This window comes from Rhipicephalus sanguineus, chromosome 6 (genome assembly GCF_013339695.2).
Source record: "Rhipicephalus sanguineus isolate Rsan-2018 chromosome 6, BIME_Rsan_1.4, whole genome shotgun sequence".
In the NCBI taxonomy this organism is placed as follows: domain Eukaryota; kingdom Metazoa; phylum Arthropoda; class Arachnida; order Ixodida; family Ixodidae; genus Rhipicephalus; species Rhipicephalus sanguineus.
This window is the reverse complement of record NC_051181.1, coordinates 79,890,265-79,915,205: the sequence shown is the minus strand read 5'-3', so window position 1 is coordinate 79,915,205 and position 24,941 is coordinate 79,890,265. Positions and strand designations below refer to the sequence as shown.

The following is a 24,941-nucleotide window of genomic DNA, read 5'->3' as shown; positions in this document are numbered from 1 at the left end:
TGTGCCAAACTGTCACAAGTTACCAGGCAAGCACTGCTACATCCAAATGGCAGACACGCACAAATGTGCACACTCACACCAGGGGCGTAGCCCGGGGGGTTCAAACCCCCTCAAAATTTTCGATTTTGCATGTGTATATATACAAGCACATAGACAAATGCATGAACATACATGCACTACAAATACTTACAAACATACATAAAGTATGGTTGAACCACAGCACCTCCCACCATGAAAAAAATTTCTGGCTATGCTACCGACTCTACATATATGTGCACTATGTGTGCAAATAGTACATTAAAATGTTGATCTATTAAAGGTGTACTGACACCTTTTTTCAAAGGTGAGTTTACTCTGCCATACAAATCTTCTGTATGCAGAGACGGCTCTGAGATATGCTGATAAGATATTTTAATTGGATATTAAAGTCAATTTTTTTTCATGGGGCACCTACTGACATCGACACTAGCTTGACGTCAGGCTACAGTACAAATTCTGGTGAATTCTGGTACAAATTCTGGTACAAATTCACGCAGCAGTATAGCTAGTTGTGAAGACGTTAGGTACCAAAACTTCCAAGAGGAGCCACTTGTGTGTCACCACGGTGCGGAGCGGCCGTGGAAACGTCGCTATATATTGTACGAGCACGTGACGAGAAGCTCATTTTGTATTGTGATGTCAGGGTACAGTAGGAACCGAAACTAGCTTTTCAAAACATACTGTAATTAGTTTTTCAGGGCGCACTCACGCTTTTCTAGGCTCTTGAGGGCTTGACCTTTCATTTGACACCAAAAAATTACAACTTAAAATATTCATGTCAGTACCCCTTTAAAAGTGGTTTTCCCTTTCTCTGTTGATAAGAACACATGTGCAAGACCACATGTCTTCCTGCAAAATTTAAAGCAGGTCGTTTTGAACCCACTAAAAAATAAAATCTTGCAAAAAATACAATACTGATGTTACATGGCCACTTTTGATTATGACCAGGATCGAGTTTCTTGGTTGCAATTTTCCTATTTGCGCATGATATAGAAAGGTGTCAATCACGGTCATGAAATTCAAATTTGATCAGGCTTGATTATGATCGAAATTGCACTGTGTTCCACCTGTACAAGAAGTGGTTGTAGTCCTAACTACAGGAGAAAAGCAAAATTGGTAACTTAATACTGAATGCACTTGTCATGCTGTTTAATGCCTCTTATTGCTGCTTGAAAACGTAACTTTAAAATTAATTATATTTCCGCAATTGGATACCCACAAAATCCTGTGAAAAATTTGCTTTTCTTTGTACAAGACCATTCCTTTTTCTCAGCAGGGTTTCACAACATGGTTCACAAGAAATAAATTAGTTTGTTTATTTTGGACATAGTTACATAACATGAAGCATGTCCATGAGGCAAGGCAAAAGCAAAAAAGTCGCCCGCATCTTCCCACGGGGGGAACTCGAGTAAATGCGTCGCAGAGTGGTGGGGGTATCGCGTGAATGCTGCGTAATTGGGTATGGTTTGGGAATGCTTAATTGTTACGCGATGCGCACAGCCAAGTACGGCTTGAACGGCTCCAGCGTGCACGAAGTTCCGGGTCCACAGCTCGCTTCAAACGCTTGCGTTCAGCGTCGTATGCTCGTCTCTTCGCAGCCTTGTCTTCTGCGTTGCTTGCTGTTGTTGACGCCGACGACGGTGAGGGTGGCGTAACGTAGCCTTCAACGAGTGGTGGGATGCTGATTGAAGGTACTGTTGCTTCCATCGCATCTACTCGAGTCAAGCAAAGCATCAAGTCAAGCGAAAGCCAAGTAAAGACGCCCTTGACTGAATTCCGAACGCGCGCTCCGCCGCTTATATACACACCACCTGCGTTCGAGGGAGAGGAGGGAGGGAGAGGAGAGGCTTGCTGCTGGCACGAGATGAGCTGAGCATGCGCAGTGGGGGTGTGGACAGCGCCGCCGACACCACAGGCGCGACTAAGAAATGCTCCGCATTTCAAAGAGACTCGTATGTCTCCTGATGAGGCCTTCACCACAGAAGTTTCACAACATGGTTCACAAGAAATATATTATCACGTGGTCGTGGCGTTGAAGAAGGTGGCAATCGGCATGTTCAAGATGAAACTCTTTATTCAGGCAAACTTGCACCCTGGAAATGCAAAATTAAAGTACAAGCAACACATGCTTGTGCACTGATAGTGGCAAGCACTGTCATCAGTCGTCGGTAATCTGATCAGCGGTAAGGCGCGTTGGAATTTATACATGTGGCATAAAAGATTCCAGCCTAATCATTGGTGGCCGCGTTACTTCCAGAATAAGCTGTACTGTTCATCTTGTGCGCTCAAGCTTATCAGAACAATCTACAATAATCGGGAATATTCGACATTCTGGCGCGGTGCACGCAAGGCAGTGGTTGCACGTGTAACGGATCGGTTACTTGAATAATCGGTTACATGAAGTGTGCGTGGCAATATAAATTTTTTCTTTGCATAACACTAGTCTTCATAAGCCCATCAGTAAAAGTTGCATTTTGATTATTTTTATAGAATAAGTGAAATATGAACTGCAAGAAACCCATGAAATTATTTTATACAACTCTTTTCATATAACCATATATGACTACATTACATCAAATTGAGCCATATATGACTACATTACATCAAATTATGATGGACCTGCTGCAGTCCATCATAGCATCACAGCAAGTCCATCATAATTTGATGTAACCATATTTCTTTTCCATATACATATACAAACACTCATTCAGAAACTACAACGGACACTGTAATGAAGAAAAGGTATTTAAAAATTCTTTTTATTGTTTGCTGTGCTACAACACATGCTCACAATGTGACACTTTCGAAGCAAGTCGCAGCACTTTATAATGGGGGCCCATGAAGGTTGATGGAATACTACATAATCTGCGCATCATGTTTCATTACACTGAGAGAGGAGGAAATTATCTGCAATGTGGTTGAAATTTTGTGGCTCTAGGTCTGCTCATTTTACCTTAGCCCATGTTTTTGCAACGGCTAGTTCAGAAATTGCTATGCTTGAACGACACGAGTGGTACATGCAGATTTGTTTCGAAGAAATATTTTTGAGCAGCAAGCTGGCCTTACTGATATCAGGCATAAAAAATGACAGCTTAGCTTGTCTTGAGATTTCAGCTGCACAAGCTCCTTCGAAGAAGCGTCTTCAATTGAGCACGACTAGTTTGAGAGCTTGCCTTATCAAGAATGTCTACTGTTGGCTACAAAGCTACGAAACAGTGGTTCCTGCATATTTATTAGCAACTGCTGCCTTTACATAGGGCCAAAGCTCAGATGAATTTACTTTAAATATGTCAACATCAACTTGAGTACCACTAAAACAAGCAGAATTGCATGCGTTCACACCATGCACGTGGCCTGAAATGTTCATTCTGGTGCTCTCTCTTCTGGCAATGACTAGGAAGGCCTGGCCTCAGTCACAGAATTAGACAATAACATTGGGCCATTGCAGTGCTGCACTGCAGTGACACAGGGACAGGCAATGCACATACATAGTGTGTCTGCTCACGAAATGCATTTTATGTCTCTCATTTCAAATAAAGCCACACGAAACGAATTCCGACAATTTCGGCATGCCATGTGGTGTGTAGTCTGCACCCAACATTGTCACTCTCAGCCGTGAAAATACATTATGCACAACAGTCACATTAGTCGTCCATTGCGTCCAGATGAACAGTGATCGGCACGTGCACCCTAGTGGTGCTATCACATTCACCTATAGCTGCTGTTCAGCTGGCCTCAATGCTGCTCTGCTGTTTGTCCTGGCCCAAGTAGAAGAACTCGCCATCCTCGGGCAGTGCTCCCGAAGCACGCAGAACATCGGCCTTGGCACGGAAGTACTGACGGAACCACTCTATGTGCTCGCGTTTGCGCTGGACAGAAATGTGTGGATTCTTGGACAGGCCCACCAGGACCAGCTCCATAAAGTGGCGGATGGGGCCGCGCTCGGGAAAGTCCGTGATATGTTCCTCCAGGAAGACGTGCTCTTCGAAGCTTATTTGTGCCTCCTCGTCCAGACCTGCACCATTTGTGGAAAGGCCTATCGTCACATCTGCGATACAGCCAAATCTGGACATGTCAAACTCTAAGGGGCATTGCGTAATATTACTGATGTATCAATAATTCAAAATACAAAATATGCTTAAACTGAATCCGAGTCCGCATATCTTAGAGTGTCTTGTGAAAAGCGAGCGTTTACCAAACGTCTTCTCAAGGCTGCATTGAATGCATGAAAACTTACGTATTATTTTTCATACATTCTTTCTCATAGTTTGCGTGTCGAACCACGAGGCCTTTGCATTCTTGAGCTGTCTGGCAGTTCCGTTTTCTGCTAGCGAAAGGCTGCAGGTAGTAGGCTTCACTGCGTGGCCATTAGTTCTCTGCACTATTTTGTAATCTTTACCACGCTACGTGGCTTTGTTGCAGTGGAGCTTGTTAAAGCAAACTAATAAGCTAGTTGGTGATGGTGATCCATAACTCTGTTTTCGCACCAAGTCAAGGCGACCAAAGACATAGAAAGATGAAATGGGCACAAGCACATTCCGTATTTGTTCATCTTTGTTCATTTTGGTTTGGTACAAAAACGAACTTATTAAAGCAAGTCTGTTTAAACTGATCCATTTTTACGAGTGTGATAAAAATAGGACACAATTTTTACCAAGTGCGATAAAAATAGGACACAAGGACCACTCGCCCACTGGCATAAAGGCCACTGGCCCACTGACCAACCGGCTTTGGTGGGGTCCACAGCTGTTCATCTCCTCTTGGTGTCATGGTTTTATCACGCTGCTAGCATGGATCAAGGTATTCAGTGACTTTGCACAACACCCACAAAAACGTAGCATTCAATTTTTGCATTGCCTGATGCGTGCGTGGCTCATTCACAGTATACAATACTTAGTACCAGCAAAGCTACAGTAGACTCTCAATAAACGAAACTCTCTTAAATGAAATTGCTGCTTAAATGGAACAACTGCCTCTAACGTGATTGGTTTTGTGCTTGAATTCTGCACCCCTTTTCATCTCTCAGTAAACGAAACTCCTGTTAAATGAAACATATTTTCCTGGTCCCTTCAGCTTTCGTTTAACAGGAGTCTACTGTACTAGCGAAAGTGTAGACACGGTTGCTCAAAAAAAAACAAAAGGTGCAGCCCATTGTGTGCCAAGAAAACAGCGGAAGCTGCCTAGTTGAACTTATTGCCCCGGTGGGGCCACAAGACGGCTCACGCCAAGGTGGTTTAAAGAACGTACCAGGGTTTTTGTGTTGCCGGTTTTCTTGAGGAGCCTCGAACTCCTGGCAAATATTATTTGGGATCATGTCATCAGGACTCCTCTGAATGCAATACATACTTTCTTTCGAAACGATATCTTATTTTATCATAAGAACTTTTAACACCATTCTGTGTCGCACGGAAATTCGTGGTACCCGATGTTGACATCCTTTACCGACGTTCAAAGACGCCATGAAATGCAGAGGCTCCTCGGCATGCCCATATGTGGGCAATTACAACGTCTCGAGCACGACACATTCCTAGTTTTTTTGTTTCTTTTTTCTTCTAAAGGCACGTGGCTGTATGCCTACCAGCGCCAATGCGGACGAAACTGTCAACACAGGGTTCCCACTTGTGCCCGTGTGTTTCAGCCTGACGCAACAGGCCGCACCTTTTTTTTTTTTTTATCAGGCGGCCGTGGTGTGGACGACCTCAGACAGCCACGAAGATGCTCACTCGATGTGCTCTTGTGTGTAAGAGGAGGCAGGAAACAGTACTGACCTACTTCGTTGTCAATGGGGAACTTCCACAGCTTGCCCTGCTCGGTCCAGAGGATCATCTCTTCGTAAGCGTTCTTGGGTGGTGGTGTGACCAACAGTTGCAGTTCACGCTGCTGTAGTTTCTCCCACGTCTTCAGTTGTGGCACGTCTGCGCGTGTTTGCAAGGTGGACGATGGAGTGTGCTGGCTATGTACGTGCATGTTCTTTTTGTTCCACACTGTAGACACTTTGCTCCTCGCCATCTACTGAATGAAGCGTCACAGCTACTAAAGTGCATCTACAACTTTTTTAAAGTGACACTAAAGTGAAACAATAAATCAGTTGTTGCTGATAGATTATGAAAGGGAACACTGCCATACAGCTGTCTGCAGCACAAAGCTACAAGGAAATCCATGTGGATTTCTATTCGCAGCTTTATGCTGCAAACGGATGGATGCCAATTTTTCCATTCGTAACACTTCCTCCACATTTCAGGATTCTGTGGAACTGATTTGGAATACTGAATTATCGATTATATTCTTCAACAACTCCATAGACATAGGATCGATACTTGAAGAGAAAATTGGGACAAAAGTAACACTACAAAAAAGAAAAAAAAAGTCCGCACAGCAGCTGCCCCAAATTTTCATTGTCCAAAACTAAGTTTTTTACACGGCCCTAAACTTTAATTCAGTTATTCTTTAATCCTGCCTTCGGCCTAGTGCCTTGCCCAACACACCGCTAGGATGAAAGGGCCCTTTTTAATAAAGCCCTGGCAGAATTCAAATGATTTGCAGACATCAGGTGCTGAATGCAGTAGTAGTGTAGCAAACCAAATGATTTGACAGCGGACTGCCTTTAACATGACTTCCAATATTTTAAAATGATTTATCTCAACAGACACAAATTCTCATGAGGTGAAAGAATCTTCAAGAATCCTACATGCTAAGCTTAAAAGACGGTTCCTAAGGAATAAACTAAACAAAGAACACAGACTGACATACGCAACCACCACACGAGCTCAGATGGTACTCGAACATAAGAAAGCTATACCTTTAATTGCAGCACATTCAAAACATATCTGGAAACAGCAAGAATTTCTTTGGTATACAAACAGGTGTGTATGGGCACTGTCCTAATATCAAGACTTAGCAACAAAGAACTACCCATGCTAAGCCACTGTTTCTGCGGCTACCCGCCACAGTGGTCTATTGGTTATGGTGCTCGACTGTCGACCTGAAGGTCATGGCATCGAAATCCCGGCCGTGGCAGCCGCATTTTAGTGGAGGCAAAATGCTGGAGGCCTGAGTACCTAGATATGGGTGCACGTTGAAGAGCACCAGATGGTCAAAATTTCCGGAGCCCTCCACTATGGCGTCCCTCATATTCATATTGTGGTTGTGGGACGTAAAACCCCAAAAATTATTCTTGTTTCTGCGGCTGCATGGTAGCAAACACATGAAGGTGTCGGCTAACTCAACTTTGCGAACTTGGCTGGGAAAACTTTTTTGCCACTTACATACATCTGAGAAAGCAGGTTGCAAAGCGAAACAGTGCAACCCAAGATGCTTGCATGAAAGCCTTTACTTGTGGATTAATAATGCCACAAAAGCATTACATCTTTCATCCCTGTGGTTGGACTGTGATATGCCCTTCACCTTGAAAAGCATTACATTAAAGGGGTCATGAACCACTTTTCCAAGTAATGATCTAATGACCTCAGTATCGGAGTTTACTGCCTCCCGAATCAATTGCCGCAAAAGTTTCTCGAATCCGTCAAGAATCAGCGGAGTTACGGGGGCTTGGCGCACGCTCTCAGTGCTTTCTCTCTTTTCTCGTGCCGACGAGCGCACTGGAAGCTAGACAGGGAGGGATGGCTCGGGGGAAGGAAGTTACGTCAGCGCGCGTCATGAAGCGCGATCGCTCTCCTGCTGTGATTCGCATGCGCGAGTGCGGCTACCGTGTAAAGTTAGCAGACTGAGGAGTGCGGCGCGGGCAAGTGGCGGCACCCCGTGGCAAGAAGCGCATCTCATCTGGCTATTGGCCAATAAGCATGCTATGTTCTTGCGACGTAAACAGGCAGATCCGCGACGTCAACGGGCAGACGCCCCGCCCACCGACGAGAGTGAGAATCGGCCTCTGTTTGAAAAGAGGGCGCCTGAGGAAACGGCAATTTCGCGCTCCGCTTGTGGCCTTTATGCGGCGCGCACGACTGTAATATTTTGCAGAGCAGTTCATAGCCGTGTCAGCTTTCCGCAGGTTGTGTTTTTTCAACAAGCCCAAGGGGTGCTTCATGAGCTCTTTATAATAATAAGATTTTATTGCATCTCATCAGCTACATTTTTGCATATTTGCTATCTTTGTCAATTACTATGTAAACATTTCTTATCGAATACCTTCCTCCGAGTGTCCTTGAGGTAATAAGTTGTACTGAACTTTCTTAGCCAAACTGCCCCCTTTCAGTTGAAACAGGCTAAGCGATTAAACACTGGATGACATTCCCTTGAAGCCAGACATACCTGTGTTTTCTTCAATGTCCTTTGAGAAGATGCCAAGCCGTCTGTCGACATCAACTTCTAGTTTCTCCTCGATGCTGTGCAACAGTGAAAGAGAAAGAAAAAGAAATTAAAAAAAACCGCAGATATCAGCAAGAAGCACTTCTAATGCTTTTTAACAGGAACCATTAACTGGAGTCACTTAGCCTAACTATGCCCACAGGGCTCAATTAGGCATGGGCCAATATTCGAGTGCTTCGAACATTCCAACGAATATTACAGTATTCGAATTCGCTTCCACTCGAATGTAAATCATTCGAAATGAGCGAATGGACATATATTTGACCGCATGCAAAATGCCTGTAAAGGTGGTTTCGCTGCAGCAAGGGGTGCTATGCTGTGAAACCACCTATCCAAGAAAAATCTGCACTGCTGTGAAGCCGCACTTCAAGGTTAAATGTACAGTACGGTCCACTCTTACAGGGAACACGCGAGCGCGTGGCTGACAGCCCGCGCGGCGCTGACTAGCGGCGAGATTTGTAAATGCGGCGCATGCGCATACACTTGTAAGAGCGGCGCGCACCTGAACGCCGTAATGAATCTATACGCGTGCGCTGCATTTACAGATCTCGCCAGCAGTTAGCGCTCCGCGGACAGCCGGCCACACGCTCGCGTGTTCCCTCTAAGAGTGGACCACACTGTACATTTACCCTCACTTGGAGTAATTATTTTTCTAAGTTTAAAAGCCTGTTATTTGGGCTTATACGCGGTAAGTGTAGAAAATTGTAAACATAACATATTTTACCGCTTATAACTTGCATCCTACTGCTATTGAAATCTTGCTACTATTCAAAGTTGCTTTCCACTTCCCTTCGAACCAAAAGAGTGACATTTGCACATGCCTAGTTCCAATTCCCAAAAATATTGTGCAAGTAAGTTGGGACATGACAAAAATGTTCATTTTCCTTTATAATACGTACTACATACTATTCAAAGTATTTGATTCGAAATTATTCTACTAAATCACTACATTTGCTTCAAATTCACTTCGAGCCTCAAATTTACTATTCGCCCATCCCTAGGCTCAACAATGTGAAGATAAGCCTTTTTCTATAGCGGGCATGTTCTATTCCATTAAAGTGGATACAAAGAGTGCATAAAACGATACAAAGCATGACATGTGAAGGCTGGCAAGGATTCCACAAAGAATTTGTAGGGACATGCCTTTATGATTCAATGCCTAGAAAGTTCACGCATAAAATAAAACACTCCGGCGAATTTTCTAAGTGCATATTAAAACGTGGACGAAAGAAGAACAGAACCGTAACAAACGCTACTCTCAACTGAAGTTCACTTGGTGCAGACAGCATACACATAAACATATACAGATATTGTGACGTCACGCGTATATAAAAAAGAGCTTAAAAGCAATCGTTAAATCTAGCGATAAGGTCTAATTACAGCGCAGTGTCTGACTTTTGTGTCATCTGTGTAATATTCTGTGAGCTTGTTAAACCAATTATACCGTATAGACTCCTGAAGGTGAATATCCGTCTGAGGGCTGCACTCCCAATTTGGCAGCCCAGAATTTGGAATAAAATATTCCAACCAAGAACAAGAGCCAAGAAAAGGAAACCCTAACCAATGTATCAAAAGTAGTGACGTATTCCAATCACCAAATTTTTAAAAAGCAGTGTTCTCAATCACCAAACCTTTAAAAAGCAGGGTTCTCTAGCAGGGTTCTCTAGTCCCATAGATGGGACTAGAGAACCCTGCTTTCTGTGAGTGGTGGCATTGAATATGACCTAATCAACTGGAGAACCAAGTGAAGGCAGCAGTGGCAGCATTAGTAAAGACAAACAGCTAACTGCACGGTGAGCATGAATCAATGAATAGATTCATTATATAAAGGGTAGCGTTAGATTTTGTGGCAGTGGCAAATCATGTGGCATTATGGCAGATTTCATACTAATAGTAAGAAAAATCAGACTAAATGACCTCGTCGCATGTAAGAGCTGCACCTTCTCAAAATTGTTTAACAAAAAACAAAACACACACACAGCCCTTAAACGAGTGAAAAACACACAGGCCTCACACAAGTTTATACGGCAGTCCAGCAATAAGCTCTTTAAAAATTTTCGTGAGTTCGTTTATCAGTGCGGGTTAACTCACCGTTGTTGCTTGTCTGCAGACTGTCGTCGTGCGGCAGCCTTTGTGTCCCTGTTGACTTGCTCCGTCAGTGCATCGATGGTGCCTGGTAGGAACTCGCTCTGCACTGCGCCAAGCTCGCGGTCTCTGCGGCTGCGATCTCCACGCATGTACGCACCACTCTCTTGCCTTCCCTGTTGCTTGGCTTTCTTACGCTCGATCTTCATGCCGACGAACAGGTCGCTGCAAGCATCAATGTATGGAGAAGACATAGGCATAACGTTAAACACTAGCAAAGCATTAATTTGTTGCTGTCCCATTACCATGCACGCAGCACAGTCTTCTGCGCAGGCTCCAAGCCATGTCGTACAGAAGCCCGGCCATGATGAAGCCCGACCCAGAACAATTCGGTGCAATGTGTAAATACTGTGGCAGCCTTGCTGACCTGTTTCACATGGTTTGGCCCTGCCAGTCTAATTGAAGCATCGCGCAAATTGCGCAGCCGATGTCGGAGGTGTGGGAGGAGGCTTTGTCCAGCCCAGCTCTTGAGGATCAGTGGAGCCTCGTGGAGCGGGCGGGGGTTGCAGCTCAGTCCAATGGAGTCCCGGTATAGGCACCCACATAATCCTCTCCACCACTAATTCTAGTATATGATGCAATTTGTGCAATAAATGTTTTATCAATTCATTCCAGTAAAAAGCAATGATTGCTTTTATGAGAGGAGTATAAGAAGTTATCTCTGTGAGGGATCACCGCGAATAATACCGTAACGTGCATTGATGAAGTGGTTGAACAAGGTACCGTGGCTAGAGCTGACATAGGGTGCTGGATCAATTCTTGGTCACAGAAGCTGCATTTTGATGGTGGCGAAATTGAAAAACGCCCATGTACTTAGATTTAAGTGGCACTGAATAACCCTGGTCGGGGAGTTCTCCACTATGGTGTTCTTCATAATCTTACTGTGGTTCTGAACCCTAAAGAACACGCCGGAATTATTTAAAGTGACCTTCCTCCTGTGAACCTATGGCTTGTTTGCAGCCATAACATGCCTTGTCTCTGCATCACATTGTTACCTTTCACCAATAATAATGAATCGTATCTGGGATATTACGTGCCAAAACAACGTTATGATTATGAGGCTCGCCGTAGTGGAGGGTTCCGGAAATTTTGACCATCTGGTATTCTTTAAGGTGCACTGACATTGCACAGTACATGGGCCTCTAGCATTTTGCCTCCATTGAAATGCGACCGCCGCGGCTGGGATCAAACCTGCAACCTTCAGGTCAGCAGCCGAGCACCGTAACCATTGTTTCACCGAGGCGGACAATTACCTTTCACCAGTACGAGGGACAGCTTACACATTTGACTGCTCCCATGTTTGCTCAATATTTCCAATACCTTCAAGGAAGGAAACGAAGGTAACAGGAGAGAAGGAATTCTGACCCCTCAACTAGTCTGTTCACATTACCTCCCTTGATGGAAACTGCTGGGTGCATCCAACAATATCAAGCCAGCAACAAGCCCAAGGTTGAGCTACTACTGCAGCTTGCATGTGGTCACACGAAGGAAGCCACGCCCACCTGAGAGTGGCTGTGTTGTCCTTTTCTGGAGCAACATGCTGGTCTCCCTGCCTCTCCTGTGCGTGCACACGAAGCCGTGCCAGCAGCTCCGACTCGGTCCGCTCCTTCTGCTCCTTGCTGCTGCCCAGGCTGGCAGCTACCTCTCTGGCAGCCTGCACTACTGCCTTGCCCAAGCCCTTGGTCCTGGGCAGAGAGGTACACATTACACTAAGGCTACTTCAGTGCCCAAGCATTGGAAGCCTCATTATGAGCGAGATGCATGGGAGAAGTATGTGCGAGTTATCAATGATGATTTAAAGGAGTACAGGAGTTGTGACAAAATTTTCAGTTGTCGTTTCTTTGCGTCAAATGAAAGGCCAAGCCCTCAAGAGCCTAGAAAATGTACTGTCAGGTGTGAGCGCAAACAGGAAAAGTAATTACAGTAAGTTTTTAAAAGCTAGTTTCGGTACCTACTGTACCCTGACGTCACAACACGGTATGAGCTCCTCGTCACGTGCTCACGCATGATATTGTGACGTTTCCACAGCTGCTCTGCACCGTGGCTCCGTTGGTGATGCACAAGGGGCCATTTGGAAGTTTTGGTACCTGACATCATCACAACCAGCCAGACTGTTGCGTGAAGTCACCAGAATTAGTACTGTAGCCTGACGTCAAGCTAGTGTCGATGTTGGTAGGTGCATCATGAGAAAATGGACTTTGATATCAAAATATCTTTTCAGCATTTGCTGAGCTTCACACTTGCTCAGAGCTGTCTCTCTATAGAGGAGATTTGTATGGCAGTGTAAAATCACCTTCGGAAAATGTTGTCAGCACCCCTCAAAACTGCAAATTTGTCTAGTTGCACTCAATTCGTGGTGGAAAGGAAACCAGCGCGAAGACAGGGGCAGAAGAGACGAACGACACGAGCACTGTTTGCATTGTTCATTTTTGTTTCTGCCCCTGTCTTCGCGCTGGTTTGCTTTCCACCATGAATCAATGATGATGTTAAGTGGTGTCCCTTTTGAAATGGAACACAGACAGGGGCACAATTTTGTAAAAAAACATTAACGAACAAAGGTTATTGCATGTGATTGGTCAAAGCTCGTGCAAACGTCATGAATGGGAGATGTATGCGCGAGCCTAAACCAATTGCATGCAGTGATAATGTCTGTTAATAGAACAATACAAGACCACGCCCCAGTAGCCATTTAGCCTTTTACTAATAATCGTGTTTTGTTTCATCTGTTGTACTCCAGCATCCCATCACTTTCTTTTCTTGATGCAAACCTCTATTTCTATGATGCACTATTATTCTTACATAGAATGACAGCTGCGCACTTTTGGGTAGTTCTTTATTTATTTTATTTCCAAATACTGTTGGCTGTCACGGCCATAACAGGGGGTACAGCGAATTGCACATAACACAGAAACAAAGTAAGTACGATGTAGTATTATGAAAAAAAAAAACTGCAGAAAAATACATACAGGCAGACATTGTGATCGTGGTATAGCATGCAAAATGAAATAACTAACAGATGTAACACAAGACAGTGTAACACACAACAGTGTAACTGTTCCGACACACAAAAATGTAACTGTTGTTTAGCTTGCTTTCAATTCCTTGCTTGAAAACTCAGTGCTCCACTTTCCAATTAAGAATTTTATGCCACACTGATAGACCTGGAAGTACCGAGCAGGCGACACTAAGGAAAGGAAACATATGCAAGCAAGAGCATGATTATTGTTTTACACCAAAATGGCACCCCGAAGATCACGACTGTTTTTTGAGCAGTCAATCTCGCATAGTAAATTGCTTGCGTACTCTGAGGGCTGTCAAGGCCGCCTTTCTTTGGCCGTTATAAACGGCATCATAACTAGCGTGAAAGCCAGCCCACAGATGATAGGCAATGGGCAGCAGTTTACGAATTACTCTAAAAAAATTGCTCATGCACACACCTCACACGTTGGCGAACACTCAAACAGAAGTTATTAATGTGTCCTGTTCATATTCTTGACGGTCATTTGTTGCTTCAGGAAGCATTTTCCAGAAATGTTAACTTTGGAATTATAGCTTTATTATTACAAGAAAAGATGAAGGTCAAAGTTTCATTTTCTGAATTTTGCACTGAAAACTTGAATGTCAGTGCAACATCACAGATTTCAAAATATCTTTTCTTGGGTATTCTGGCCATAATGGCTCAATAAAATTGCCTGACACTTTCTACATGAGGTCTCTGGCTTCCTTACACCACAATGTCAATCATTTTCACGAGTAACGATTTATGTAGGTGCTAGCAGATAAGTTCAAAATGTACAACTTCTTGGTAAGCTGATGTGGGTATGTCCAAGCAACACTGCCGCCTACAGTACTTTTCTTTCTAAAGGCTTTCTGGCTTATCAAGCATCTTCTCATAGCAAGAGTGGTGCTTTTGGTATTGTGAAAAATAAAATTAATTTCCTAATGTGAAAGAAATTGTTTTTCTCTTCAGTGTCCCTTCCAGCACCATTTGAATTACGTATTTCAGAAAAATTGTTTTGGAAATTCACTGAATACTGTCACACTCATTCAGCTATGTTCCTCAGGTTGAAAGAAGAGATGTTTGAGGGCCCCTTTGACACCAACCTAATTTTAGTTTTTACTCCACTTACTCAGTGGAGTAAAATTAGGGAGGCATGATGCCATGTTGGAAACAAATAACCAAGCAGATGCAAATGACAGGGCGTGCGGTCAAACCCAAGTGGGTATTTTAATATCCTGAAGAAATCGTAGAATGGTGCAGTAGCCGATGTAGAAAGTGGATTACAGTTTTCGGCAACAACCATGGCTTTCAGCACAGCCAATTTTCAAGATATTAAACATCACACGTTGGCCGAAGGCCCGACAAATTCTCTTTGCCATGGTTATTACTGAAACTAGGTTTAGGGGGAATGCTGACACAGCTACTCCCATGACGCGCCAGCAGTTCTAATGCCCATATTTAAACAAGCTGCTGCATGAAAATAACAGGACACACACACACACACACACACACACACACACACACACACACACACACACACACACATATACAAACAGCCTCACCTTTGTGCTTCTTCCTTCAGCTCTGGCTTCTTAGGCAGCCCAGGCTTGGCCAGTTTGAAAGACAAGCTGTTGGGATCTGTGCTTGCGACGGACTCAATCTGCACAGTGGACAAACTGTTTAGTCATCATGCTGTCAATGTTCCACGTTTTTTTGAGGAATGCACCCACATAACTATAATGAAAGGGAAAAACATGCCATCTGCTATCCTACTGATTAGATCAGGTGGTAGAGCGACCACTACGGAACGGCAATGGTTCCGTGTTCGAATGCCGGATGGTAGAATTTCGCGTTAAGTAGGAAGCTTTCTCCCCAAGAAATCCGTAAGGATTTCCTTAGTAAGCTCGTGCGCCTTGAGGTCTATCCGCAAAACTGATTAACGTTCACGACTTATTGTTATCGATGAAATCTGCGAGTTATACCGTTATAAGCTATGCGCTTTCGACAGCCATCAAGCCCGATCGGGATAGAATTTCTCCAACGCGATTGGCTCCCTTCCGTAGCATGAGCAAATAAGTCAATCGCGTTCACGAGATTACATACACGTTGGGATCGATATCGCGGTCGAAAGTAACCGTGGGACACCGATATTGAACTGCGCTGCAGTCCACAGATGCTCAGCGTTTCTGGCCGGAATGGGAAGCACATCCAAACGAATGGTTGAATTAAAAGGCGAAGATGAGTCGGTGTGCATTAGAGCTAAAGTGACCACGGATAAGCAGGCCGCGATTCTCAGTTTCGTTCATACGAAAAAGTACAGCAGCATCACGCCACCAGTCTCGAAGAGTAGTACATACTTAATTTACAGAACTTGCAGCAACGGACAGTGGGCGCGCTTTCTGGAGAGTAGCGTTTGGAGACTCTGAATACAAGTTTCGTAGAGTGCGTGCAGTGCATGCTCCTGACCTTCATGTCGGATAGCAGAGCCGAAAGCTTGTCCAGCGCCGCTTTCTTTTGGTCAGCTGTTGGTTCGTCCTTGGCTGGCTGCTCGCTCTTGCCTGCCGAATCGTCGGAGCTCTTGCCACTTGAAGAACAGAAGGTCCTGGCAAGGTGCGAGCCCCATCGGCACGCTTTCGCGCGAGGACGCAGAGCGTACCGCACGCTAGTCAGCATGGCTCTGCAATGAGACGAGCGGTAGTCTGCTAAAGCGCACCCAGATAGCAATGTACTCGTCGCTAAAGAAAAATTAGCGACAAAAGGTGCCTGTTCTTGCTATATCGTTTGTTCTTGCCCTAGCAAAAGAGCCGCTACGAATACAACAGTTTAGGTAGATTAAACGGTTACACAGGCGCGATACCTCTTGCTCGATGCAATGCGCGAGCAGCACATGGACGCCGCCATGTTTACTTTGGGTCGGAACCGGAACTGGAGTGCCACTTGTGTCAAAGTTACTGCGCTGAAGTTTACTCGTAGAAGTATGCTTTTCAGAAAAATAAACTAAAACAGTTTATGTTAGTTTGGGGCTTGTTTTTGTCATGCAGCAGCGCCAAGCGCTGCCTAAAAACGTGTGCTCAAGCCTAGGTAGAGACGGGTAGAGTTAGTCATGTTGGCAACAATGGTTATAACAGAGCGCGCGCACGTGTTTTGTTGAATGTGTGGACTTTTGTTTGTTGTCATAACGCATGCGTTTAGCGCTGTCAAAGAGCCTCGGCTGCTCGCAGCTCCGTGCGTGAACCGCTGTTGTTTTTAGCACCTTCTGTGACAGCAAAGGAAGCGTCATCGCAATGGCGGAGCTGTTGCCGAACGTTGACATCGCGGGTAAGACATTTAACGTGACGCGCTCGCGCACGAGCGGCATGAATGGAGACGGGCGCGCGGTAAGCGCTGCTCCAGAGGCGATCACCGTGCGCGCGCGCGTCAGCATGCTCTGCTGGTGTCTTGTAATGCGGTGCAGATTGCATTTGAACCTTCTAGAAACAAGAGACATGTTCAGAAGACACTGGAAAACAAGTAAAATATTTTGCCGTGGTGACAGTGACACGCTCAAACATACTTTTCCTTGTTCCTTTAATCGCTGCATCCAACAAAACATTTTGTTGCAAGCGACGGTCACTGTGGGAAGATTGATTGTGAACGAAAATATAGGGGACAAATGCTTTGCACGCAGAGGCACCCGTTCTTTGGGTCTTGCCCTAGTTAATGTACCTTTCTGCCCCCAGAAGAAAGAAAAGGTGCCATGAAAACGAAAACGTGTTAGTATGTTACTCAAGCGGTTAATTCACTCCGCGCCATCAGCCCGATTGCCTGCTTTTGAGTCGAGTGATTACTCTGACAACTCGGCTCTCACCACTATTCACTATTGAAATTAAAATCTTTCTTTTGCTCCGGATCTTAATGGGCGAAGAGTGTTTGGATGCTTGTCTGCGAGTTACATTTTCTTTTCTCTCTCTTTTTTAAAGAGATCTTTAATTCGTTATTTAAAAGCCATATAAAGATATAAAGACGTTGCAATGCCTGCAACAAAATGTTTTGTTGGATGCGGAGATTAAAGGAACAAGAAAAAGTATGTTTAAGTGTGTCACTGTCACCACGGCAAGTAGAGAGAGAGAAAAAAGGGGGAGGGGGGATGATTCAAATCCAGTGAGTGAAGTGGTAATGGTGAGGACTGAATTTTCACAGTCAGGATAGTTTGTTGATGCTAAAACTAGGGGTGTGCGAGTATCAAATTTTTCGAATACGAATATCCACTTTCGAATATCGAATCGAATATCAAAGGAAAAATGCCTCCACAGTAACGATATGTTATTTAACATGTAGCTGTTTGAAAAAAAACATCAACAGCCTGACTGGCAACATAACATACACTGCTATCTCCAGAACACAATGTCCAGGCTAGCACAATGCACATCACAACACAAGCAAATATCACGGTACAATGAAAGTAATGACTAGATGTTATCATGAAGAAATATCAGTTGCTCTAATGATCAGGCAGCAGGCGCTCCCTTCTAACAGAGGCAACCCCCCCACCCCCTGCCACTGAAAAGGCACGCTCGCTTGGAACAGAAGTGGCTGGTATAGGGAGGTACATGGGGCAAAGCTTTGCCAGACTGGGGTATCTGAAAGTGCCTACAGTCCGCCACCAGTCTCATGGGTCACTGTCTTTCTTCAGAAGTGGTCCCGCATAGTGAACGAGTGGTAGTGCGGCACGTTACGGCCACATAATATTGAAAATGTACGGTTACATGATCGCCAACAGCGCTGCACGTCGGAGATGCACCAGCAATAAATCATACGTATTGGGGCGCTCGTCGCAGGCAGATATTGTGCCTCCGTGTACTTGCGATGTTTATCGCTCCTCTCGGCAACGTTTTTAGCTATACGAATGCAGCAGAAATGTGGAAGACGAGTTATTTTATGCATGATAATCGAATCGCATATTCGAATTTTTTGAATAATCGAAGTTATAGAATATTCGAAACTTTTCGAATACACAATTTTCGAATCGAATACGAATATTTCGAATGTAATATTCGACGAATATTCGATACTTTCGAATATTCGCACACCCCTAGCTAAAACACATTGGACAATGAGGCAAGAGCAGTAATTAAGAAACAAAGATCTACGTACCCATGAAATACAAAACTCCTATAAAACGTCTTTAAAACGTTTAAAACCGCTATAAAACGTTTTATAGAGGTTTCGTGTTTCGTGGGTAGTAGCCTAATGTAAGTAGAGTAGTGGCCTGTATCGGTAACATTTGCAGAGAGAACTGGGCTTGATTACAATACCTGCAAAGCAATAATGTTTCCTTTGCATAAGCCTGATGTGTTTGTGTCGTCTCCTTAAAACCCTGTAATGCCCAAAAGGCGTTATGCCCTTGAGAAAAATTGTGAGAAAACACTCACCATGTTTACTCTTCTTGTAAAGTTCATTTTAAGAAAAAAAAAGGGTGAAATTTTATTTCGAACTTAACTTAATTACTCTTAATTAAAATAATTACTTTGATTAAATGAGTAAGTGTAATTTCATTATAACATGTTAAATGTGCAATAACGGCTTTTCCATGAAGCTTTGACGGGTTTTTTACCTTTTTGAGGCATTATATTCAATGTATCAAATACGATACAGTGGGCATTACAGGGTTAACCCTGTAATGTCCACTGCCGAAGGTCTGCCGAAGAAAATCATGAGGCAGCGCTTTGCATTACTTCCAATCCTGAAATCTTTAAAGGGACACTAAAGAGAAACCATGAATTGGTTTAGATCGATAAATTGTGCTCTGAGAACTATAATGTTGTTAATTTTGCCATCATAGGTTTACTAATAGAGCAGAAAATCAAGTTCAAAGTTTCATTTTTAAATTTCGCGCCGAAATCTCCCCGCATGATGTCACTGATTTCAAAGTGTATTTATCGTATTTTGGTGCCATTGGCTTAACAAAATTATCCCAAACCGGGTATGTTAAGTCTATGGCCCCCTCAGAGGACAGTGTACTTCATTTTTACCAATTAGGAACTACGTAGTCCCTAGTAGGCGCCGTCAAAGCATGTGACATCACGGCGAACGGTGCGGAAACTTCTAGGTGGCCTCGCCACCCACATTTTGTTTTTGCACGTTTTCTCACTTACTAAGCGTCTTCTCGCAGCAAGTGTGGTGTTTTTGGCATCGTGAAAGAGTACTTGACTATTATGAGAAAAATCGTTTTGCTCTTTAGTGTCCCTTTAAAAGCCAGGATAGAAGACAGTAGAGAGCACCTCCCAGCATCGTCCTTATCTTATCTGGGCAAGGGAGGCCGACTCTGACTGAATTGAGGAGGGTTTCTTAAAGTGCAGATAATCGTTAATAATGTCGTCTAAATGGTACCCCTTTCCCCAGCTGCTCTCTCCATGTCTTGATCATTCTACTTTCTTGCTATATACATTGAAAACTTTTGCAACAGACTGTGTTGTTTGCACACACAGGTACAGTCTATAAATGCAACTGTCGGATCATGTGCTGAGTGTGTGGCAATTTTAAGTTCTTTTATGCCCGGCCACCCTAAATTTTTTATGCTGACAGTCGGTAGCGTAGCCAGAAATTATTTTGGGGGGGGAGGGGATTCAACCATACTTTATGTATGTGTGCATGTATATAACACATACAAATGTGAAAAATTTTGGGGGGGGGAGGGGGGTTTGAACACCCCCCCCCCCTCATTTGACTAAGCCACTTCCGACTACTTTATCAGCAAGGGAAAATGAAGTAGCTCTATCTGCTCTCTTTAAATACTTTTTATAAGCCATAAACAATTATTATTGCTATTAATGTATGGGTTGGTGAAGTGTACTATACTTACAGGATGAAACATGCCAATCTAGTGCTATGTAATTCATATAATTTTGTTTGCGCTGCCTCAACATTGAGGTTAACCTTTAATGAAGAGGCAGATACCAACAGGACATTATATTAACCTGTGGCATTTTAATCTACGACTACGTTGTTGCAATGGAAATGAAGCAATAAAAAAAAAAAAGAAACTTCTTTGACGTGCAGTATTTTGTGCTTTATTTTTTAGTGTTTTGTTGAAGTGTCCTCTTCTGAATTTTTTTCATTGCACAGAGGTAGAAAAAGACCCCGGCTTTCTCAAGTATCTGAAGTCCTTGCCAGAGGTACTGCTTTTTTTATTTGCAGTGCTCGTGATAATTTGTTGTCACATTACACAGCTAAATGAGCAATGCTTAGAACTTTTGAAAAAAGTGCACATTATAAAAGGAAACTATGCTTGGCTAGTTGGTGTTGTATGCTTACAAAATAAAGAAACAGTGCATGCAACACCAACAAAGTAAGGAAGACACCGTGAGCATTAGTCAGTGCTTGTGGCGTCCTTGTTACTTCATCCTACTGTATGCACTGTTTCTTCACTTTGTTAGCGTGTGTGTGTTGTGTATAATGTTATGAGGCATTTCCTTATAAATGATCGCTGCAAAATGTTTTCGTGTGATCTCTGCTATAGAGGTGCAACACGCAAATTGTTTCGTTGCCACGAAAAGGAAAAAAAGTCTGGGGTTTCGTGTACCAAAACCATGATAAGATATCGAGGTCCACTCTAGTGGAGGACTCCAGGTCAATTTCGTCCACTTTGAGAAATGTAAGAACCTGGTTGTTTTTTCATCCATCACAATGTGGCCACTGACACTAAAAATCTTACACACATCATTGAGATTGGCAGCCTAATACCTTAGTCACTAAGCTACCCCAGCGGGTTTTCGTTTTTGTCATGCCTTTTCAAGTTTCACTTCACTCTGCACTAAAGCTTAGTGGTTGTGGCGTCATGCTGCTGGTATCTAGGCCATAGGCTCAATCCTGGCCACAATGGCTGCATTATGATGAGGGCAGGATGTGTGAACGCTGGTGCATGGAGTGTAGGGTGCACATTAAAAATCCACACGGGTTCAGTATGAATGCATAGCTATGGTACAGTGCCTTTCATAACCCATCGTGCACTTTTAGACCTTAAGGGCTACTGTTCAACTTCATCGCTACTTTTTCTTTTCCTGCTGAACTTGAAGCTGGGTTATGCCAGTGTGTCATGGTATCCTGTGTTGCCTCCAGTGTTGCCAGGCTTTATTTAGTATATCTGCGTGGCCTTCACGCATGCTAAGGCAAAAGGTGGAAAACGACTAGGGGTGTGCAAATATTTGAAACTTTGAATATTCTATTCGCACGGCACTTCAATTATTTGAAATATTTGAACACAAGTCTTGAAATCAGCGCAGGAACAAGCCTCGAATGCTCAGCACATCGGGGACCGCGAATTTTAATATTACTCTACCTGTACTGCCTTTGCTCCTTGACAGCACTGCGCGTGCAAGCGAAGCCGTATCACGCCGTTAATATTGCTGTGGGACAGCTAAGATACTACATTCAAAGCTGCCATGTAATAGAATTACTCAACCACTCGTGCAGCCCGAGCAACGTCCACAAACGGAACTAAACAACAGCAAAGAAAACTTCGCGGAACTGCTATAAGGCATCACAAATTGCAACTTGGTTCAGCGATCGTACATTTTTCTTGCGCCCATTGGATTAAGTGGTCAAAGACTTAGGATCACGCTACAGCACATGTCCAACGCAAAGGTCATCATTTGCTTAGTAATAAGCAGGCAAAATGATAAGACATAATGCATACAAACCACGATGGCGTGTGATTTCAGGCTTAAGCTGGCCTGCCGGGCACATCACCATTTCAATACACTCTATCGCTCATCCGTGCTTACTTCTGTCGCGTTGGAAAACATGATTGCTTCCATTAAATTTATGTCTTTTCTCTTTGTTTCAGGTCCTAGAAAATCCTATACCATTAACTTTCTCAAATCTTACCCATTTTACCACACCTGTCGCCTTCGCATACACGCTTTTACATACAACACGGGCGTAGCAGACGGGGAGACGAAAATTCGTAGCACGCGGGTGGAAACTGAAGCAGCCACCGTGGCTCTGGTGGCATGTTGGCGCAGTGTACTGTTGCGCTACCTGTAGGTGCTGCACATTTCCCATTGTGATCTTTCCGTGTAATTTACCACACATGGGCTCCAAAAGGATTTTGTGGAAAGGGAAGACATAAATGTACAAATGAAATGCATCACTATGGCAATGTCATGAAAAAATGACAGGCCAACATGCACAAATCGTACTCTTGCACATGTTCAAAAATTTTGTTAACTGTGTTGATTGTGAAAGTTCACTGGCGCACATCAAAGATTAATGGTCCGGGAAAAAAAAAAGACATTGAAACAAAAATGTCTTGTGCAAATATTTGTGGAAATTATTATCTAAATAGTCAGAATGACTATTTAAATAATAAAAACACAACCCAATTATGTTATTGGAGTTTCCTTTAGTTATAATTCATAGAATAGCAAGGGCATGACTTTAATACTTAATAGGATGCTGAACAAGAGAGCTTTGTAGCAACGCGTGTATCTTGATTTGATTTGCAGCAAGGCATTCAGAGGTGCCTGGTACTTTCTTCAACTCTTTTGAGTAGTGAACATCAGAGTTGCCTACAAATATTAGTAAAAGCAGTGTGTTCATGCACTTAATGGGTGAAACGACTTCTTCAAAATCTGCATATGCTTGATGGTAAAAGGCTAGTTTCATTACGTAAAGATTTCTCTTTCTGACAGAAATAGGTGTCGCTGTTGTTTTGTGGCCCCTTCAATGTTGTCTATTCTTGTGCCTCTCTTTTTCAGAAACCTGCGACAACATTCCGTTTCTTTGACAGAAATGTGAGTCTTTTGCTCCGCACTACAAGTACAGCAGTGTTAATGTCCCATCTCTCCTTCACTTTGTCCCCGTCTGTGTGTGCTGTAATCCTTTTTAAAGTGTTAACGCATTAGAATTTATTTTATGGCATCTCAGATGTGGATGCCACCTTTAACGCGATAGTGTTAAAGAGCAGCTCGTTTCGCAGAAATTCCGGTATTGGCGGCGGCCGCGTTGGTTGTGAGCGAAAAATCAGCGTTCTCCATGAGCGAAAATTCAAAGGAGATAGAAATAAATAAATAATAAAAAAATCTTTGGTTTCAGTGGGAGTTGAAACCAAGACTTCTGCGTGGCAAGCATGTGATCTGTACCACAGAGCCACGCCACTACTTGAAACTGTTTCAGAAAAAAAATTCACAGCATATCCACGGGTGAATGATGAAGAGTTTGGGCGAAGCTCCTGAAGCAATCATGGTTACACCGTGAATTCTTCAGTGGTTTAGCCCAGCAGTAATCAAAGCGATAGCCCCCTTCATTATAACGGCTTTATGGTCGGTGAAGTGATGGGTCGTAGTGGGATGTTTGCAAAGACGAAGTAGTGGGCAGTTTGCAAAGGTGGCTTCCGTTCCCCTTTCATTATAACGGCTTTATGGTCGGTGAAGTAATGGATCGGTGATGGATCGTAGTGGGATGGTTGCAAAGACGAAGTAGTGGGCAGTTTGCAAAGGATTGGTGATGGGTCGTAGTATACTGCTGGTTACGCCTTACGCCGGACGCGTGACAAGGTTATCATCGTAATATAATCGACAGCGCAACGGGTTAAACACGGACAGAAAGAAGAGAAGGACTCAGCGCTGAACTCACAACTAAATTTATTTTCGAAAAAGAAAGAACATATATACAGATCAATGAGTCACCAAGACCAAGCACGGTTGTAACAACACAAACAGATTACTCATGTCTTGTCTAACAGATACTTGTTTTCCTAATCTAGAACAATGATTGATGGATGACTTATGCACTTGTTGTAAAAAAGGCTGAACATCCACCAACTAGCCCAACTCTCGATCCTGCTTCAGCATGTGACAAGGTTAGACTAAGAGGAGCTTCGCCCCTAAAAAAAAACCTATATGAGTGTCATGTAGGGCGTAGTCTCCTTAACGCATGTAATATTGCGTGGCCGAAGCGTGGAATTGTACCAGGCATTCCAACGTGTGCATTGCGCAACGATTGGTTGGTTTAAAGGACCACCAATCACAAAGTGTGGAGGCATAATTAATCGTCATTACCAGCAACAGCATCAACAAAGTGTGCAGCTGCGCGGGTGTGCATGTTGCAGTGATGCTACCGCTGCGCCAATTGCGCCAGACTGCGCCAAAGTGCCCTGGCTGCTACAACCTGCTACATTTCCTGTAAATTTGGCGATTCTGCACCAAGCCTGTGCCAAAGGGGTGTACTCTGACTTTCAGAAATGAAACTAACTACATGAGGTTCCCCCATTGAGAGCGACATCGCGCTGTACGCGGACGTACGCGGACGTTCTCCATGAGAGTGATAAAAATGGAGACTAAATAGTATAACCTCGTTACAACGGATCTGTTTACAACAGACATTCGGATATTACATACCAATTTGCGGCGTTATGCCGACCTCCGTATTAGTTCCATTGATTGAGCTTCGTTTA

General features: G+C 43.7%; 2 protein-coding genes across 2 annotated transcripts in view; one reads left to right on the top strand and one right to left on the bottom strand.

Annotated features, from left to right (window-relative positions):
• Nucleotides 1–2,771: 2,771 nt before the first annotated feature.
• Nucleotides 2,772–16,428, bottom strand: LOC119395935 (28S ribosomal protein S31, mitochondrial). Its single transcript, XM_037662966.1, has 8 exons — nt 16,365–16,428; nt 15,974–16,184; nt 15,070–15,167; nt 12,009–12,191; nt 10,453–10,671; nt 8,305–8,378; nt 5,808–5,954; nt 2,772–4,054 (listed from the first exon to the last, which is right to left on the bottom strand). Exons 1-8 carry the CDS (start codon nt 16,406–16,408, stop codon nt 3,765–3,767), a joined length of 1,266 nt encoding a protein of 421 aa, XP_037518894.1. The 5' UTR covers nt 16,409–16,428; the 3' UTR covers nt 2,772–3,764.
• A 187-nt stretch (nt 16,429–16,615) lies between these two features.
• LOC119395934 (DNA mismatch repair protein Msh2) overlaps nt 16,616–24,941 on the top strand; it is a 108,533-nt gene continuing 100,207 nt past the window's right edge. The window contains exons 1-3 of the mRNA XM_037662965.2: nt 16,616–16,825; nt 20,612–20,661; nt 23,245–23,280. Coding sequence (XP_037518893.1) covers nt 16,792–16,825; nt 20,612–20,661; nt 23,245–23,280 — 120 coding nt within the window. The 5' untranslated portion in view covers nt 16,616–16,791. The remainder of the gene's footprint in view (nt 16,826–20,611; nt 20,662–23,244; nt 23,281–24,941) is intronic.

What these genes read in the sequence shown, in the direction of transcription:
- LOC119395935 (XM_037662966.1), bottom strand. Translation starts at nt 16,408, where the DNA reads ATGGCGGCGTCCATGTGCTGCTCGCGCATTGCATCGAGCAAGAG. An exon ending in CTGAAGGAAGAAGCACAAAG is followed by an intron (nt 12,192 to 15,069) that starts GTGAGGCTGTTT and finishes CTCTCTGCCCAG; the next exon opens with GACCAAGGGCTTGGGCAAGG. An exon ending in GGACATTGAAGAAAACACAG is followed by an intron (nt 5,955 to 8,304) that starts GTATGTCTGGCT and finishes AAACACGCGCAG; the next exon opens with ACGTGCCACAACTGAAGACG.